Source organism: Rhinopithecus roxellana, chromosome 21, assembly GCF_007565055.1.
Source record: "Rhinopithecus roxellana isolate Shanxi Qingling chromosome 21, ASM756505v1, whole genome shotgun sequence".
NCBI lineage: Eukaryota > Metazoa > Chordata > Mammalia > Primates > Cercopithecidae > Rhinopithecus > Rhinopithecus roxellana.
In genome coordinates, this window is record NC_044569.1 from 39,009,011 (window position 1) to 39,027,720 (window position 18,710).

At 57.6% G+C, this 18,710-nt stretch overlaps 1 protein-coding gene across 1 annotated transcript in view; it reads left to right on the plus strand.

The window, feature by feature from the left end:
- NFATC1 (nuclear factor of activated T cells 1) overlaps positions 1–18,710 on the plus strand; it is a 119,756-nt gene that overhangs the window by 8,230 nt on the left and 92,816 nt on the right. The window contains 1 exon segment of the mRNA XM_030925778.1: positions 1,929–3,027. Within this exon segment, the coding sequence (XP_030781638.1) occupies positions 1,929–3,027 (1,099 nt within the window).

Here is an 18,710-nt window from a genome sequence, read left to right on the forward strand (position 1 = left end):
GAGGAGTTTTCTTTGTAGCTGGTGATTAGGGCACCTTGACAGTGATAAGCCTATTAAAATCTGTTTACATCTCTAGGTCCTTAGATCTAAAACACATCCATCCATCCATCCACCCACCCATCCACCATCCATCCATCATCAAACCATTATTCCTCCATTCCCTATCCATCCATCCATCATCCATCCATCCATCATCAATCATCCATCTATTATTCCTCCATTCCTCATCCATCCATCCATCATCCATCTATCCATCCATCATCCATTCATCATCCATCCATTATTCCTCCATTCCTCATCCATCCATCCATCATCCATCTATCCATCATCATCCATTCATCATCCATCCATTATTCCTCCATTCCCTATCCATCCGTCCATCCGTCCATCATCATCCATCCATCCATCATCCATCCATTATTTCTCCATTCCCTATGCATCCATCCATCTATCCATCATCATCATCCATCCTCATCCATCCATTATTCCTCCATTCCGTATCCATCCATCATCATCCATCAATCATCCATCCATCCATCATTCATCCATTATTCCTCCATTCCCTATCTACTCATCCATCCATCCATCCATCCATCCATCATCATCCATCATCCATCCATCATCCATCCATTATTCCTCCATTCCCTATCCATCCATCTGTCCATCATCATCATCCATCATCATCCATCCATTATTTCTCCATTCCCCATCCATCCATCCATCCATCCATCATCCATCCATCCGTCATCATCCAGCCATCCATCCATTATCCATCCATCATCATCATCATCCATCATCCATCCATTATTTCTCCATTCCCCATCCATCCATCCATCCATCCATGCATCATCCATCCATCATCATCATCCATGCATTACTCCTCCATTCTCTATCCATCCATCCATCCATCATCATCCATCCATCATCCATGCATCATCATCCATCATCCATCCATCCATCATCCATTATTCCTCCATTCCCTATCCATTCATTCATCCATCCATCATCTATCCTTTATTCCTCCATTCCTCATCCATCCATCCATCACCATCCATTCATCTATCCATCCATTCATCCACCACTTATCTATCATGCCTCCATCCCCAATCCATCATTCATCCATCGCTTACCTGTCCATCCATCCATCATCCATCCATTCATCCACCCACCCATCCATAGTCCATCTCTTCATCCCTCATTCCTCCCTTGTTTGTCCATCACCATCCATCCATCCACCTACCTTCCATCTACCCATCATCCCTTTACCCACCATGTCCATCATGATCCATCCATCAGTTTATTTACCTGTCTGTCCATCATCCATTGTCCACCCACCCACCAACCATTCATCCATTACACAAATTGAACACACTTTATGTGCCAGGCACAGTCTTTGGCTCTGAAAACAGTGGTGAGCCAGAATAGACTAAGGCGTCCAAATGTTCTGCCTTCATGGAACTTAGGTTTCTGTTTGTCAAAGAGATGACAGTGTGAGATGAATGAGTAAAAACATGCTGTTAGATTGTGGTACATATTTGGAGAAAAAATAAACTAGAGAAGGATGGCCCACATGTTGAGTTTGGGGTTTAAATGAAGATGGGGTGGTTTGGGAAGGTGGTTTTTGAATGAAGAGTGGAACCAGTGAGGACTCGGCCGCCTCTCTCTGGGAGGGACGTTCAGGGACTTGTGCTGCTGTTGGGGGAGGAGGGGAGGTGGGCAGCGAGGGGCTCACAGGGACCTGTTACTCCGAGTGGCCTGGAGCTGTCAGGCAGTGTAGTCTCAGGGCGTTGACTGAGGCCCGCTCCTTGGGGTCTGAGGCCCCCCAGCCGTTGGTCAAGGCCAGGGGCTGCCAGCTGCCCTGAGGTCATGGGTTTCTGCTTTATGATGCCCAGCCCCTCATGCCACCATCTGCTTCTTTTTCTCTCTAGAACACTATGGCTATGCGTCCTCCAATGTCAGCCCTGCCTTGCCGCTCCCCACAGCACACTCCACCCTGCCGGCCCCATGCCACAACCTTCAGACCTCCACACCGGGCATCGTCCCGCCGGCAGATCACCCCGCGGGGTACGGAGCAGCTTTGGACGGTGGGCCCGCGGGCTACTTCCTCTCCTCCGGCCACGCCAGGCCAGATGGGGCCCCTGCCCTGGAGAGTCCTCGCATCGAGATAACCTCATGCTTGGGTCTGTACCACAACAACAACCAGTTTTTCCACGATGTGGAGGTGGAAGACGTCCTCCCCAGCTCCAAACGGTCCCCCTCCACGGCCACGCTGAGTCTGCCCAGCCTGGAGGCCTACAGAGACCCCTCGTGCCTGAGCCCGGCCAGCAGCCTGTCCTCCCGCAGCTGCAACTCAGAGGCCTCCTCCTACGAGTCCAACTACTCGTACCCGTACGCGTCCCCCCAGACGTCGCCATGGCAGTCTCCCTGCGTTTCTCCCAAGACCACGGACCCTGAGGAGGGCTTTCCCCGCGGGCTGGGGGCCTGCACGCTGCTGGGTTCCCCGCGGCACTCCCCCTCCACCTCGCCCCGTGCCAGCGTCACTGAGGAGAGCTGGCTGGGTGCCCGCTCCTCCAGGCCCGCGTCCCCGTGCAACAAGAGGAAGTACAGCCTCAACGGCCGGCAGCCGCCCTACTCACCCCACCACTCGCCCACGCCGTCCCCGCACGGCTCCCCGCGGGTCAGCGTGACCGACGACTCGTGGTTGGGCAACACCACCCAGTACACCAGCTCGGCCATCGTGGCCGCCATCAACGCGCTGACCACTGACAGCAGCCTGGACCTGGGTGACGGCGTCCCTGTCAAGTCCCGCAAGACCACCCTGGAGCAGCCGCCCTCGGTGGCGCTCAAGGTGGAACCCGTCGGGGAGGACCTGGGCAGCCCCCCGCCCCCGGCCGACTTCGCGCCCGAAGACTTCTCCTCTTTCCAGCACATCAGGAAGGGCGGCTTCTGCGACCAGTACCTGGCGGTGCCCCAGCACCCATACCAGTGGGCGAAGCCCAAGCCCCTGTCCCCTGCGTCCTACATGAGGTGAGCTGGCGGCGGGGGTGGGGCGGGGGCGGGGCCGGGAGGGGCGGGGTGGGGCTGGGCGGGGCCGCGTGGGGAGGGGCGGGGTGGGGCGGGGCCGGGAGGGGAGGGGATGGGCGAGGCCGCGCAGGGCAGGGCGGGGGGGGCGGGGCCGGGAGGGGAGGGGATGGGCGAGGCCGCGCAGGGCAGGGCCGGGTGGGGCGGGGCCGGGAGGGGCGGGGTGGGGCTGGGCGGGGCCGCGTGGGGAGGGGCGGGGTGGGGCGGGGCCGGGAGGGGAGGGGATGGGCGAGGCCGCGCAGGGCAGGGCCGGGTGGGGCGGGGCCGGGGGGTGGGGAGGGGCGGGGTCAGGAGGGGCGGGCGGGGTGGGGTGGGGTGGGGCAGCACTGGGCGGGGTGGCGGGGTCTGGGGACCCAGAGTCAGGGCCTGGGTGGGCAGGTGGGCTCCTCGTGGAGCGGGAGGGAGCGTCTCCCCACGTCTGCCTCCTCTTCCTGCGGCCTTTTCCCTGGGCGCCTCGCGTCTGCCTCCGTCGGCGCGTTTCCCGTCTGAAGTCTCCAGTCCTCTCCGATCAGGGCCCTGCTGACGGCCTCCTGTTCGCTCAGTGTCTGCGAACACCCATTTCTAAGAGGGCGGCGCTGCCGGCGGTCAGGGCTTCCACGTGGGAATTCCGGGAGGCGCCATCCGCCCCTCGGGCGGGCTCGCACACGCGCAGTGTCTTCCTCGGGGAATGGCACGTGCCCGGCGCCCCGCGGTGGCCGCCTGCTGCTCCCGCCTCCTCCGCAGCCGTAATTGCCAGCCCCGCCTCGGGTGCAGATGGGACCGCAGCTCCGCAGTGCCCCGGAGCCCCCAGCCCGCGCGCTTCGGAACAGCGCGGCCTCCTGCTCCCCGGAGTCGCTGGCTGCGGCATCAGCCTGGGGGAGCTCACGCGCCTTCCTTCTTTGGGTCCCAGGTTGTTGGTTTTTCTTTTTAACGGTGTGAGGGGCTGCTGGGACTCCGCTGGGTCCACTTAACCAGCCGGGTGTTTTTTATCTCTAACGAAACAGCTTTCCCAGCAGGTGGGCTGCGAGTGGCCCCTGAGAGTGCTTTCTGCTCCTGGATTTTTATCTGAGGCATGAAAACGTCCGCACCGGCGGTCGAGGGCAGTGCCCCATGGCCCGTGACGTCAGGGCTGCCGCTGTGTCCTCAGGAAGAGGCGTTTGCCACGCGCAGGCCGGGGCATTCCAGACTGGGTGTTTTCCTGTTTTTTTTTGTTTTGTTTTGTTCTTCCCCACCCCCTACTCCTTTTTTATTAGCGAGCACTCGGGAGGCGAGACCGGGCGGCAGGAAGGGCAGGTGCAGCCCCTATGCCTGCAGGGTGAGGAATGCAGGCAGTAAGGGTGCTCTGGGAGGACCCGTCTCTGCTCTGGTCTCAAATTAGAGCTGCAAGCAGGTAACGCTCCTTCAGGCCGGGAACGAACCCACCTAAACCTCCCTGAAGGCAAAGAAACAGTGTGAGAGCTGACAGTTTTTTGAGCAGCCGGATGGCTGATTCTGCCTTTCTGCTGGTGTGATACTTAGAATCGTGGTCAGCTGAGGTTTCGAGAGAAAGCAAGGATCACCACTGGTTTTTCTTGACTTGCAGTCAAGACCTTTCTATCCCAACTTGTTTTTAATACTTTAAGGTTTAAAAAGCTGGCATATTCTAGGTTATCACAACGAGCCTATGTCAGGACCTGGATTGAATTTACAATAAAAATCCCATCCAGTTGGAGGCATTGGGAAAATCTAAGAACTGTTTTTGCCTGCTGTACTATTACTGTCATTGTTTAAGTAAAAGCGCCGTGGCACTTACTCTCCAGCACACGGTCACGTACAATGCGCTTCATGGTCTCCACGGTGACAAAGTCGTCCATCACGGTGAACTTGACTGAACTGGTGAGATAAGGGAAGAGTGATGTCGTCGAGGTCGTCGAGGTGTAACTGGGACATAACGCAGTGGTGAATCTTTGGGTGAACCCAGCGTGTTTGTTTCCTGGGGCTGCCCTGACAAGGTCCCGCAGACGAGTGGCCTCCCCAGCAGGAAGGTTTTCTCTCAGGGTGCTGAGACTGGGGCTGTTCTTTTGGAGGCTGTGAGGGATCATCTGCCCAGCCTGTCTCCCTGGCTCAGAGACGCCATCTTCTTCCCGTGACTCCTATCTCGCCGTCCCCCGTGCATGTCTGTTTCCAGATGTCCCCTTTCATGAGGACACTGGTCCTGCTGGGTTGGGGCCACCCTGGTGGCTTCATTTGAACTTCATTGCTCTGTAAAGACCGTCTCTCCAGACACAGTCCCACACTGGGCAGGACTCCATTATGTGAGTTTGCGGGGAACATTGCTTGGCCCTCAGCCCCAGTCTTACGGTCCCAGTAAAAATGGCAGGCAGCCTTTGAAAGCGCAAGCTCGTCCTGGTTCCTTCTGTGCCTCCTGGGTGGCGAGGTGTCCACAGGGACATCATGTTCTGGCAGGCACGGCCCCTCCTGCCCACCTTGGGCCTGTGTTTGGTGTGGAGGTTGGAAAGTATGGGAGGCTGTTTTTTCCCTCTGCTTGGGAGTTTCAGCAAGAATTCCGTGGCCACGTGACCCTGTTAGCTTTATCTTCTGGCTGCAGAGCGCCGGGTTAGGTGTGATGCCCGAAACATTTCTGAGTGTTAACACAAACAAAGCTCGGTAAATATGTCCCACACTCGCTTCTGGGGTTTGCAGTTAACCTTTTCCCACTGTTCTGGTTCCACATCAAAATATGTTTCCTGGTTCCTTGTGCTCTGTTTCCAAGTGACCTCGTCAGCGGGTGCCCCGGGGCAGCTGGAAGCCACAGCAGAGATGAAATGTTAAGTTTTTTTACCAGCAAGGTGGAGGGGCCAGACTTCCTTCCCCAGGAATGCCTCTCCGTTGGTCACACGCAGCAGCTCCGGCAGGCGTGGAAAACGTCACCAGGATCTCGGGCTGTGCAACTAGAAAGCTGTATTTTTAATTATCTCCAAAGTTTGAAATGGAGAATGTACAACATGCCCATCTTCCCCCGCCGTGGTACAGAACTGCTGCTCCGTTAATCCTGTCCTTACGCCAGAAGGAGCTTTCTAGTGGAAAGCGTGCTGTGTGCGTCCTTCCTGGGGACCTTCCACGATTGTTGTCCTTAGAGGCCTTTTGTTGCTTGTTCAGTACCTGTAGCCCCCAGTCCTATGCAGAGCCTCTGAGAGGCCCACGATGGTTAAAGAACAATGCTGAATCCTTGCTGCAATTGAAGCAATGATAATGTTTGTGAAGTTAGTAAGGGTAGTTTTAGAGTTTGGAGCTATTTTGGAGCTCAGCGGAATGATGTGTCTGTTATCGAAGCTTGGGAGGACTGGCACAGGAACCACAGGCCACCTGCCAGACCCCATACAAACTAGAATCTTAAGCTGTGAATTCTGGCGTCAGAAAGGAGTGGTTTTCTTCCCGCCTTGCTTCTTTCCGGGGATAAGGACGGTGATCATAGCAAGTGCTCCCAGGGCACCTTTCCGTGTGCTGTTGAGGGTGTAAGGAGGTGTTGCGGGGCTGCGTCTGGAGGAGCCCGGGGTGTGAGTGCATGTTGAATGCTGTGCGGGTTATTTAATAGTGGTTCTCAGATGGTGGCTTTTCAAGATTTCATATCGACCTACAGGAACTAAAGTCTACGTGATTGCTTCCTCATTCCTTCATCACTCGGCCTCCTCCACCTGGGCACCTGCCACAGGCCATGTGCGTCCATGTCCAGGTCTGTCTGTGCCGACATCTTCTCCTCTTTGGGCATCAGCCTCTGGAAAGTGTCCCTGTCAGCGTCTCCACGTGTCTCACTCTCTGCACCCAGACAGTCTCCGGAGTTGCCTTTGTAGAGGCAAGGTTGTAGGGGAATTAGAAAGGCAGAGGTATGTTAACTGAATTTATCGGTAACTTTAACAGCACAATTCTTGAATTGAATTTCTTTTTATTTTATTTATTTATTTGTTTATTTATTTTGAGACAGAGTCTCGCTCTGTTGCCCAGGCTGGAGTGCAGTGGCACAATCTCGGCTCACTATAAGCTCCACCTCCCAGGTTCATGCCGCTCTCCTGCCTCAGCCTCCTGAGTAGCTGGGACTATAGGCAGCTGCCACCACGGCCGGCTAATTTTTTGAATTTTTAGTAGAGGTGGGGTTTCAACATGTTAGCCAGGATGGTCTCCATCTCCTGACCTTGCGATCCGCCCTCCTCGGCCTGTAGGGATTATAGGCGTGAGCCACCGCGCCCAGCCCTTGAATTCACTTTCTACACATGAAACATTGCCTGTTAGAACTGAATGTTTAAAGAAAAAGAATTTCTAAGGGGCGAGATAGGCTAATGAACAATGTTTACTTAGAGCCTGCTTGGTTTCAGTGATCAGAAATAGCTGTTAGGTTGGTGCAATAATGTATATTCAAATCTCCTGGCCGGGCGCAGTGGCTCACACCTGTAATCCCAGCACTTTGGGAGGCCAAGGCAGGTGGATCACCTGAGGTCAGAAATTCAAGACCAACCTGGCCAAATTGGCGAAACTCCATCTCTACTAAAAGTACAAAAATTAGCCAGGCGTGGTGGTGGGTGCCTGTAATCCCAGCTACTCAGAAGGCTGAGGCAGGGGAATCACTTGAACCCAGGAGGCCGAGGTTGCAGTGAGCTGAGATTGCGCCATTGTACTCCAGCCTGGGTGAGAGGAGCGAGACTCTGTCTCAAAACAAACAAACAAAAAAAACCCTCTTTATTTCAGATATTGTTTAAGTTTTGGGCTGCAATATTGAAGATTTTAGCAATATCAGTCATTTTTCTGCTATGCATAGTATTAGTTTCAAAAGGTCTGAGAAAACTTTCACCCTTGCATTTCATAAGTTATCTGAAAGTTTCAGAGTTTATCAGAATTTGGAAAAAGATCAGATAACCCCAGCGCAGTAACAGGTAGACTCTGTCTTCTCTTTCACAGACACGAGTCCTCTGCCAGGCTCAGTAGTGATTCCGACTGCATTTGAATGCCTTTGCTCTTGTGGCTCTGGTATCTGAGGGGTTCAGGCCCCGGCAGTATTGGGGGAACAGTGCAGGCTTTTGAGAGCTCCCAGGCCCTGTAGTGGGGCTGTATCTGGGCTCTGGTGCCAGACTGTCCAGACCTCCATGTCCCCGGATGGGCCCTTTGGCGTGATGGTGAACATAGTCTCTAACGCGTTGTACCGAACCCCAGCATAGCAGGACACGTAAAGTGGTGGCTGTGGGGTCTTCCCTGAGCTTCCCGCTGCCATCACCTCCTGGGAAGACGGTTAGCAAAGAAGCTGAAGGTGTCGAGTTGCCCCATGGTTTGTAAAACGCTGGCATGGGCTGGAATGGCTCAGGACTGACTTCCACTGCGTCTCCCTGTAAGCCCCTCCCTTTCCGGGGAGGGAAACCACCCGGCAGCCCACAGCCCACAGCCAGCCTCGAAGCCACGTCGCCCTGGCTCTGGTTCCCACTACGCCTGGCTGGGGCGTCCCCCCCGCAACCTGCCCTGCTGTTTTGGGAACTGGGCAGGCCTCAGCCAGCCTTCTGGCTCCCAGCACGCGTGTCGGGCCCTGGGGATACTGTGCTGGGCTGACTCTGAAGGGTCTTGAAGAATGTGGCCATGTGCCTCCCTGGCATTCACAGTGGTGGCTCTGGAGCTTGTGTTTGGCTGAGCAGACCAGCAGGTGACTGACGCAAGCCGGACAGTCCCCAGGAAGCCCTCAGCTGTGGTGGGAGATGGGTTGTGGCAGGAGATGGGAGATGGGCTATACCAGGAGATGGGCTGTGGCGGGAGATGGGTGATGGCTGGGCCTGTCCTCGGTGGTGCTGTGGATGCGTCCTGCTCCTACCCAGTTTCATTGTGATGTTGGAATCTGCCCTTGGTCCCTGCCGCCGTGGGGTGGGAGGAGCCTCCGGCACCCTGCCTTCTTCCTACCCTTCCTGTGGGTCTGCAGGGCTCGGGGTGTTGATGGAGACTGTGGGGGTCAGGGGAGCCAGCAGTTTCTTTGTGTGATGGCGGGGAGAATCCGTGTGCTGCCCTGCCATGCCCCATGATGCTCTGTGGTGGGAGCTGTCCGGCCACAGTCAGGCGCTGAGTGGCCACGCGACCGTGGACACGGCTGAGGCCACTTGACCAGGGCTGTCCAGTCACAACCAACAGGACTGGACTCTGTGCCATGATGAGCAGACCCCACAGCCTGTATCCCAGACTCCACCCGTGCTGGGACCCCGACTCCCAGGAGACCTGGCGAGCTCAGCCCTCTTGTTGCGAGGCCTGTACGGGGTAGGGGCAGGTGTCACGGGGACCCTCGGCCCAGACTGGCCTCCTGCTCTCATCACCTAGATGTGGAGCCTTCTGGGGTCAGAGCCCAGTCGAGGGCTTTATGCAGCCCATGGTGTCCTTGGAGCCACAGCTCCCTGGAGAAGGCACTGCGTCTGCCAGCCTCCGTGGGCAAGGGGCACAGAGCTAAGAAAATCTTGCCTCCTGATTGCACGAGCACCCTGGTCTGAGCTCATTTGTTCCTTCTTGAGCCGCTTCGGTAGCATTTGGCAGCCACGGCTTTCCACCTGCATTGTTTAGTTTGTTTCTGCTGTTTAGGAGTTCACAGCTGACACTTGGAGGGCGGGGTTTGCAACACCAGTTTCCGATGGGAAGGACTGGCGTGAGGGTGCAAGGAGGCTGCAGAAGCCGAGGGCCTGTGCGTTCTCCCAGGGCCTGTGTGGAAGAGCCAGGGCATCTTCTCCCTGGTCCTTCTCAGTGTTACTCTGTCGATGTCTGTTGTTAGCCATGAGGAGGAGAAGGTGCTCTGTTACCTGGAAAGGGTAAAACAACGCGGCTTTGTGGCTTTGCGCTCAGATGTATATATGTATATATGTATACACACACATATACACACACATACATGTATACACATATATATACACACACACATATATAGATACACATATACATATGTATACACACATATACATAATTTTTTTTTTTTCTGAGCCAGGGTCTTGCTCTGTCGTCTAGGCTGGAGTGCAGGGCACCATCACAGCCCACTGCAGCCTCGACCTCCTGGGCTCAGGCGACCCTCCCACCTCAGCCTGCCAAGTAGCTGGGACCACAGACGTGTGGCACCACACCTGGCTCATTGTTTATGTTTTGTAGAGACAGGGTCTTGCCATGTTGTCCAGGGCTGGTCTGGAACTCCTGGCCTGAAGCAATCCTCCCAACCTGTCCTCTCAAAGTGCTGGGATTGCAGGCGTGAGCCAGAGTTTTAAAGTCAGATCACTGAGATCTGAAATGTTGCCCCATCTCACTGAAGACCGTGTGCCCAGGAGCCACGGAGGGTCAGCACCTGCCTGGTTGGCTCAGATGCCCCCGTGGAGACAGTGTGGGGATGGCAGGGAGCTGGAAGCCTTCACAAGTTCCCAATTTTGAGATTTCCTAAGCTGCCTATGGCCCCGCTGGGAGGAAGTGTCTGGTCCTGATGTGCATCGGTGACCACAGACAAAACAGGATTTGCTCCTGCGCCTGGCTTCTGAGCAGCGAGGAAGGTGGGCCTGGGGGTGGGTGCTCCGGCAGGCGGGCAGTCGCAGGAACTTCCTGCCTTGGGATTAAACCTAAGAGTTGGAAGACAACAGTTATTCACATTCAAAACTAGACTCTTAGGTGCAAATTAATGTTTCTTGGATTCTTGAGCAAAACGTTTTCTATATTATGGGATTTTCTTTTTTATAAGTGCTTCTAGAATATCTCTGGAAGTTGGGTTAGACACACAGGGATTAGTTGGCTTTTGGTAGAGACAGTAGTGGTAAAGGCCACACCAGACGCCATGTGCGCCCCCCAAGGTTTCCCATGTGAGACCATGTGACCTGCACGCTGCGTCCCATGGGCACCAGGCTGTGGGACAGATGCATTTCCAGGTGAGGTCGCTGCAGAGGGGAAGAGGGGACGCATTTCCAGGTGTTTACAGGTGAAGTCGCTGCAGAGAGGAAGGGGGGACGCATTTCCAGGTGTTTACAGGTGAGGTCGCTGCAGAGAGAAAGAAGGGGGGGACACATTTCCAGGTGTTTCCAGACGACGTCGCTGCAGAGGGGAAGAGGGGGATGCGTTTCCAGGCGACATTGCTGCGGAGAGGAAGAGGGGGATGCATTTCCAGGTGTTTCCAGGCGACGTCACTGCAGAGGGGAAGAGGGGGACGCATTTCCAGGCGACGTCGCTGCAGAGGGGAAGAGGGGGACGCATTTTCAGGCGACGCCGCTGCGGAGGGGAAAAGGGAGGCCCCCCCAGGAGGGTCGCGTAGATGTTGGCTTTGCGCCGCGGGGACTCATGTACCAGGAACCCCCAAAACCCATCCGCAGCTTGATTCTGCTCCTCAGGTTCTAGACTCTAGTTCTTGATTCTGCCAGGGGTTCTAGCTGATGGAAGGAGCATGTTCTCACTGGAAACATGGAGCCCACACACACTTGTACGCTGGAAGCCGTGATGTGTGTCAGGAATGTGGTCCGATGGCGTGCAGAATCAGTATTGTGCCTTCGCCACCTCTGACCCCCATCACAGCAGTTCTGAGGCTTGTGGGGCACCCCAGCTTCTCTCCCTCAGCACAGGCTGCTGTTCCCGGAACTCAAGGGTTCCCCAACACCAGGATGACACGTGGCACAGACCAGGAATCGTGAGGAAATGCCTGGCCTCCTCCCACGGGCAGACAGGCCGAGTGCGTTTCCAGAGACTGGGCCGTCCGTGGGGCAGTAGCGCCTGGATGACGTCTGCTGTCACCTGGAGCCCTGGCTGTGAGGGGCAGTGCTGGACAAGGGCCACCCCAGGGGCCTGGGAGCACAGTGTCGGGGCCTGTGGGGGTGGAGAGCAGGGATCAGCCTCTTTTTGTGGATGAGGAAATGGAGACACGTGGAAACTTCTAGGCATCAAGGGAAGGATAAGAAGCTGTCAAGCCTTCAGGTTTCGGTTCTGGACAGGTGCAGTGCAGGTATTGGAGCACTTTGGGCTCTGAGGTCCACGTGGCCCAGCGGCCTCCAGGTGTCAGCTTCGAGGCAGGGTCACTGTCCACAAGCCATGCTGCAGGCACAGAGACCAGGAGAGGGCTGTGAAGCGCCCCCGTGTTTACTGGGCTGAAGCAGCAGCTCCTGGCAGTGCCACCGCGGGCTGCATCCTGTCCCCGTGGCGACCTCACAGCTGAGCGTGAAGCTGGAAGCTTGGGTGCCTCTTGCTGCTGGGGGTCCTCTGATCCCAAGGGCCAAGGGTGGGTGCTCCGTGGCCCCAGGCATCAGAGTCTCAGCATCCTTTGTTTTGGCAACATTCACGACAGGAATCCTTGCAGAGTGGCACGTCCCTATTTTGAAAGATCCCGTGGGTCATTTGAGAAGCCACTGTATTTGTTGTAGCCCCAAGTATTACCCGTGACTCACCTGGGCTGCTGTTCAGTGAACATCCAGAATGCGGTCGTTTCTTGTGAAACCCCCAGGTTTCCCGTAGGTCCAAGCTGAGAAGGTTGAGTGAACTCTGAGCGCTGAGCCGGACTGTCTTGGCACCACTAGAAACGGAATCAGTTCCATGACTGATCTGTGCCCCACCCCACATTCACTCGTGCAATATGACTTTTCTGGTTTTGGTTTTTGTTTTATAAGCCGTCCATGGCAAGTGCAGTCTGAGGCCTCTCACTGCCAAAACTTCCTCTGAGTAATGGCAGATGGGCCCTGACCCTGGAGACCTCTGAGAAGGTGTTTGGGGTCTGGGAAGAGTTCGCGTGTGCAGTGACTGGAACCCGTCCCTGGTGTGAACTCGGGGATGAGGGGATAGTGGGGGTTGTGGCGGGGGCCCAGGGGACTTCCCCGCCCTCCGGACCACACTGTTGCTCTCCAGCCGTGGAGTAAACCCGAGAAGATGCAACGGCCCCTGGCTCCAGCAGCTACTGTCCCGGAGAGCAGGGGAGTGAGGGAGAGGGAGGGTGTTCAGCGTGGGGCCTGCTGCCCAGGGTGCTGGGATCCCACAGTGAGGCACCTTTCCCGCTGCCTGGGGTGCTGGGATCCCACAGTGTGGTCCCGTTCCCACTGCCCAGGGGTGCTAGGATCCCACAGTGTGGCCCCGTTCCCGCTGCCCAGGGGCCCTGAGATCCCACAGCGCAGCCCCATTCCAGCTGAGCTTGGGTTCCCAACGGGCTCCTTTTGCTTCCCAAATGTCCCCTCCCACCCTTGAGCTGCAAAGAATGTTTGGGAGCCATGGAAAGGTGCTTTCTCCCATCTGTGTAGTTTTTCTGGGAGGGAGAAAGGTTGATATTGGGGCCTTTGTAGAAAGCGTGCTCTGGCCCCCATGTTAACATTTAGGAGGAGGCCCACATGGGAGCTCTTGGCTCTGGGCGAGGGCTGGGGGCTGCCCCAGGGGTGGGGGTTCAGGGTCTTGAGCTCAGCTTCTCACCTGTCCGGGGCAGGGTAGGGCAGATAGAGGGGTGGGGACAGTGTCGGGGGCTTCTGGGCCTGGGACGGCAGGTCCTGTGTCCAAAGCCGTTTCCAGGCTCACGAGATACAGAGGTGGGCCTGGGAGGGGTGGGGCATGTAGAGAGGGGATGACTGATTTTCTAAAGAACAAGGAAGGGTCTGTGCCCTGGCCGTGCTCCAGTCCCGTGTGGTGGAGCCGCGGGACGCTGTCAGTTTTTATGAAATCCTCAAATGTGTCCTTTAAAACAAAACCTTTACACTTTGGCCTCACAGCCCGGATCCTGCATGCTCCCGGTTTGTGGCTTTGACTTTGGTTTGAGTCTGAGATCCACTTGCCTGGCCTGGGGGAGGACAGATGGGGACAGCAGTTCCTGCCCCAGGGTCATTGCCCGTGGCCACCTCTGTCCTGGGAACTGCAGGTGGGCCATGGGCTGTTGGTGCCTGCACCGCTGTCCTGGTGGAAGGGGCTGGACCCGGACTGCCTGGGACAAGAGGCCAAGGCACAGACGACTGGAGGGGCTGCCTCTGCATCCTCAACCTCACCTGGCGGGCAGGAGGGCCAGGCTGGGTGTCCCTGCCTTTCTGGTCCCTCCCTGGCCTGTCACTCGCTTCTTGTCCAGCAATTTCATCTTTCCTGCCGGCTTGTGAGGCCCGTGCCCCACTCTGGGCTGCCTTCCTCCCACGGGCACAGAGCTTGGGTCCCATGTGGAGAGGAGGCTCCGCCCGCGGCCTCAGGGTCAGGCGGCCTTGGCTTCAGGGAGGGGTGCATGGGAGCCAGCCCCTTGGACAGGAGGCGGGGCCTCTGGGTGGCCCCCCAGGGTGGGACAGCAGTGCCCCCAGGCTCCCCTCTGACTCCTGAAATCCTGAGGTTGCCTGGGCCTCCGAGCCCTCCCGCAACTCCCTGGCCTGCTGGGCAGGATTTTGTGAAAGGCCTTGCCTTGGATCATGGAAGAAAACCACGTGGTCTGTGGGGTCATCCCTGGGGCAGGCTGTGGGAGGGTGAAGGCTGCGTCCAGTGGCCAGGCCCAGCCAGAGGTCGGGAATCATGTTGGGAGTGACGCACAGATGCCGCCACACTGCTACCACCGAGAAACGCGGTGTGTGCGGGCCCACCTGGCCTCTTTAGGCCCGACTCTGGGCTGCCCTCCAGGAAGGCCGACCTCTCCTGGGCGGGCAACACTTTCTCGGGGCCGAGTTCTGCCGGCACAGGTCGGGGGGCGAGGCTGGCCTCCTCGGGGCCCCTGACCGCCAGCTGCTGTGTGGTCCTGGGGCAGCTCCAGAAACACAAGCCCAGAAGACCCAGAGGCTGCCTTATGTCGGGGAAATGTGCCGATCGTCTCTCTCTCGCTCTGTCTTTGTCTCTCCGTCTCTGTGTGTCTCTCTGTCTGTCTCTTCGTCTTTGTCTCTCCGTGTCTCTCCGTCTCTGTCTCTGTCTCTGTCTCTCCGTCTGTCTCTCCATCTGTGTCTCCATCTCTCTCCCTCCGTCTCTCTCCATCTCTCTCCATTTCTGTCTCTCTGTCTCTGTCTCTTCATCTGTCTCTCTGTCTCCATCTCTGTCCCTCCATCTCTGTGTGTCTCTCCATCTCTGTCCCTCTCTGTCTCTGTCTCTCCATCTCTGTCTCTCCATCTCTGTCTCCGTCTCTGTCTCTCCATCTCTCTCTGTCTCTGTCTCTCTCTGTCTCTGCCTCTCTGTGTCTGTCCATCTGTCTCTCCGTCTCTGTCTCTCCATCTCTGTCTCTGTCTCTGTCCCTCTCTGTGTCTCTCTCTATCTCTGTCTCTCCATCTCTCTCTATGTCTCTGTCTCTGTTTCTGTTTCTCTGTCTCCATCTGTGTCTGTCTCTGTCTCTGTCTCTGTCTCTCTGTCTCTCTCTCTCACTCTCTTTCCTTTTAATTAAGGGAAAAACCCCCACACAACCAAATGGCTATGAGGCCTGTGGCTGCCGGCCGAGGAGAGGCTGCAAGGGGACCCTGGAACCCTCGCCCTCCCTAGGCTGCTCCTGTCGCGTCCTGTGGGCGGATGTGGCCCTGCCGAGTTCAGAGTCTGTCGCTTCATCTGTCTAGAAACTGCAGGAGTCACGAGCAGCCTTCAGTTTTCACCTAAGCAATGAGCATGTACAGACTTTAACCCTTGGAAAATCAGAATTAAAGGATTTTACTCAAACCACTTAAACAAAGGAACTGCCTTGACTCTGGGCTTCTGCCGTGGAGGGTGCGATTCCGGGATTCTCACCGTTCCCCGGCAGGGTGGGGGCCGCTCATGTGGAGGGTGTTTTCAGATGCTGGGACGTGGCCTTTCTATGGGGAGGGACCCGGCAGGGCCTCAGGCTCAGCTGTTTGGAAACTGAAGCCCATTCACCAGGCGGGCAGGGGATGAGCTGGGCAGAGGCCGAGACGCAAGACCTGAGAGCAGTTTCTCACTTTTTTGGTTGTACAAATAACAAACTGTAGAAGACTTGAACAGATAAACCACGATAAATGAGTCCTGTGCCGGCCTTTTAAACAGATAACCCACGTGCGTTGGCGTGGCAGCTCACGCCTGGAATCCCAGTGCTGTGGGAGGCCAAGGCGTCAGGATCGCTGGTGCCCAGGAGTTTGAGACCACCCTGGGCAATATGGGGAGACCCCATCTCTACAAAAAATATAAAAATTAGCCAGGTGTGGTGGTGTGCCTGTGGTCCCAGCTACTAGGTGGGAGGATCCTGTGAGGCCACTGCACTCTAGCCTAAGTGACAGAGCAAGACCCTGTCTCAAAAAAAAAAAAAAAAAAAGCAATAATCCTGCAATTTAGAATCAGACAGTGATCGTTCCAGGGCTTCTCTTTGTTTCCCCGCCCCCCGTCCCAGCGCAGAGGGCATCTCTGTCGTGAGCTTTGGGCTGAAAAAAATCCCTCACGCCCTTCCCAGGCGAGGGAGACACAGGTTCAGGGCCGTCAACGACTCCTCCCGTGGAAAGGACTGTGTGGCCGGCTCCCCGGGCCACGGGGGCCACTGTCCTCCACGCCACGTCCCACACCACTTCCACCCCAGCGTGAAGACAGCAGGACCCGAGCCGCACTGCTGTGGGAGCCGTGTGGGGACGCGCAGGGCCTGGCAGGTGTTTCTGTTTGACCTGTAGGCTCAGACTCGGGAGCTCTGGGCCCCGTGGTGTCCACCTGAAGCCTCCGTGGCAGCACCGTCCCCGGACCCCCAGACCGGACCCCCAGAGGGGCAGCAAACACAGGAGTCCTGGGGAGTATTGCTGGGGCGGGAAGGCCGGACCCCCGTGACTTGGCTGCAGCCTCTCTGGGTGTTGCTGCGGGTGTGGAGCCTGCATCTGGCTCAGTGAGAAGCATTTTTAAACTTGATTCTGCAGCCATTGCAGATTCGTGGGAAGTTGGGGGGAGGCAATGCCCCACTCGGTCCCCAGGGCTGCCCCACGGCAGCCGCCATGCCCTGGCCCCAGGCCCCAGAAGGGCTCCCTGCTGGCAGCGCCTTGCATTTTGCCTAGTACCTTCTTAACTCTCCAGACTCATCAGGGAAGCCCTGCAGGAGCTCAGCATGAACATGTCCTCGGCTTGAAGCCGGCATAGGCTGGGAATGGTGGGGGCTCCTGGAGGCTGAACCGTCTCCATGTCTGCAGGGGTGCCCTGGGCTGCGGCCCTTCGTGTACCCACGTGTCTGGTGTCTCTGTGCCATGCTGTGATGTTGTCCTTCACATAAAGTTTTCAAGACCCATGTCCCATTGTCTGTGAAATCACAAGGTTTTACTTTATGGATTGTATGGAATAGATCTAGGGAAGGGGGACCAGTATTTGCCCCATTTGTCAACACGCACAACGGTGAGCCTCCCTGGATGGCTGACCTTGGTGTGGCAGGACGGCTGGCCTCTGGTGCGTGGTGGGGGGTGCTGGACGGCTGGCCACTGTGCAGTGGGGGGGGCCTGGATGACTGGCCTCTGTGCAGTAGGTTGTGGGGGCTGGACAGCTGGCCACTATGCGGTGGGTGGTGGGGGGCACTAGACGGCTGGCCTCTGTGCAGTGGGTGGTGGGGGTCGCTGGACGGTGGCCTCTGTGTAGTGGGTGGTAGGGGGCGCTGGACGGTGGCCTCTGTGCGGTGGGTTGTGGGGACTGGACGGCTGGCCTCTGTGCGGTGGGTGGTGAGGGCTGGACGGCTGGCCTCCGTGCGGTGGGTGGTGGGGACTGGACGGCTGGCCTCCGTGCGGTGGGTGGTGGGGGCTGGACGGCTGGCCTCCGTGCGGTGGGTGGTGGGGGCTGGACGGCTGGCCTCCGTGCGGTGGGTGGTGGGGGCTGGACGGCTGGCCTCCGTGCGGTGGGTGGTGGGGGCTGGACGGCTGGCCTCCGTGCGGTGGGTGGTGGGGGCTGGACGGCTGGCCTCCGTGCGGTGGGTGGTGGGGGCTGGACGGCTGGCCTCTGCGGTGGGTGGTGGGGGCTGGACGGCTGGCCTCTGTGCGGTGGGTGGTGGGGGCTGGACGGCTGGCCTCTGTGCGGTGGGTGGTGGGGACTGGACGGCTGGCCTCTGTGCGGTGGGTTGGGGGTGCTGGACGGCTGGCCTCTGTGCGGTGGGTGGTGGGGGCTGGACGGCTGGCCTCTGTGCGGTGGGTGGTGGGGGCTGGACGACTGGCCTCTGTGCGGTGGGTGGTGGGGGCTGGACGGCTGGCCTCTGTGCAGTGGGTGGTGGGGGCTGGACGGCTGGCCTCTGTGCGGTGGGTGGTGGGAGGCGCTGGACGGTGGCCTCTGTGCGGTGGGTGGTGGGGGCTGGACGGTGGCCTCTGTGCGGTGGGTGGTGGGGGCTGGACGACTGGCCTCTGTGCGGTGGGTGGTGGGAGGCGCTGGACGGTGGCCTCTGTGCGGTGGGTGGTGGGGGCTGGACGGCTGGCCTCTGTGCGGTGGGTGGTGGGGGCTGGACGGCTGGCCTCTGTGTGGTGGGGGGCCGGCCTCGGGCTGGTGGGCAGGCTGGAAGGTCAGCCAGGCCGTGTGGTGTCTTTAGTGAGAAACAGGAAATAAATCAAGGGGATATTCTAGAAGTTTTACCCTGGTGGTTTAGAAGTGTTTGTTTTTATTACTTGTACGCAGTGTGTTGTTCTCAGTCTTGCACTCGTGTTTTTAACTCTCATGTAAAGATGCAAGCAGCAGCCCAGAAAACTGCCTTGATGTATCACATTGGCAAAGACCAAGCACAGCCCCGGACTCTGGTGGGTGAGTCAGACCCACCAGCAGCGGCCTTAGTGGCACCTGCAGGG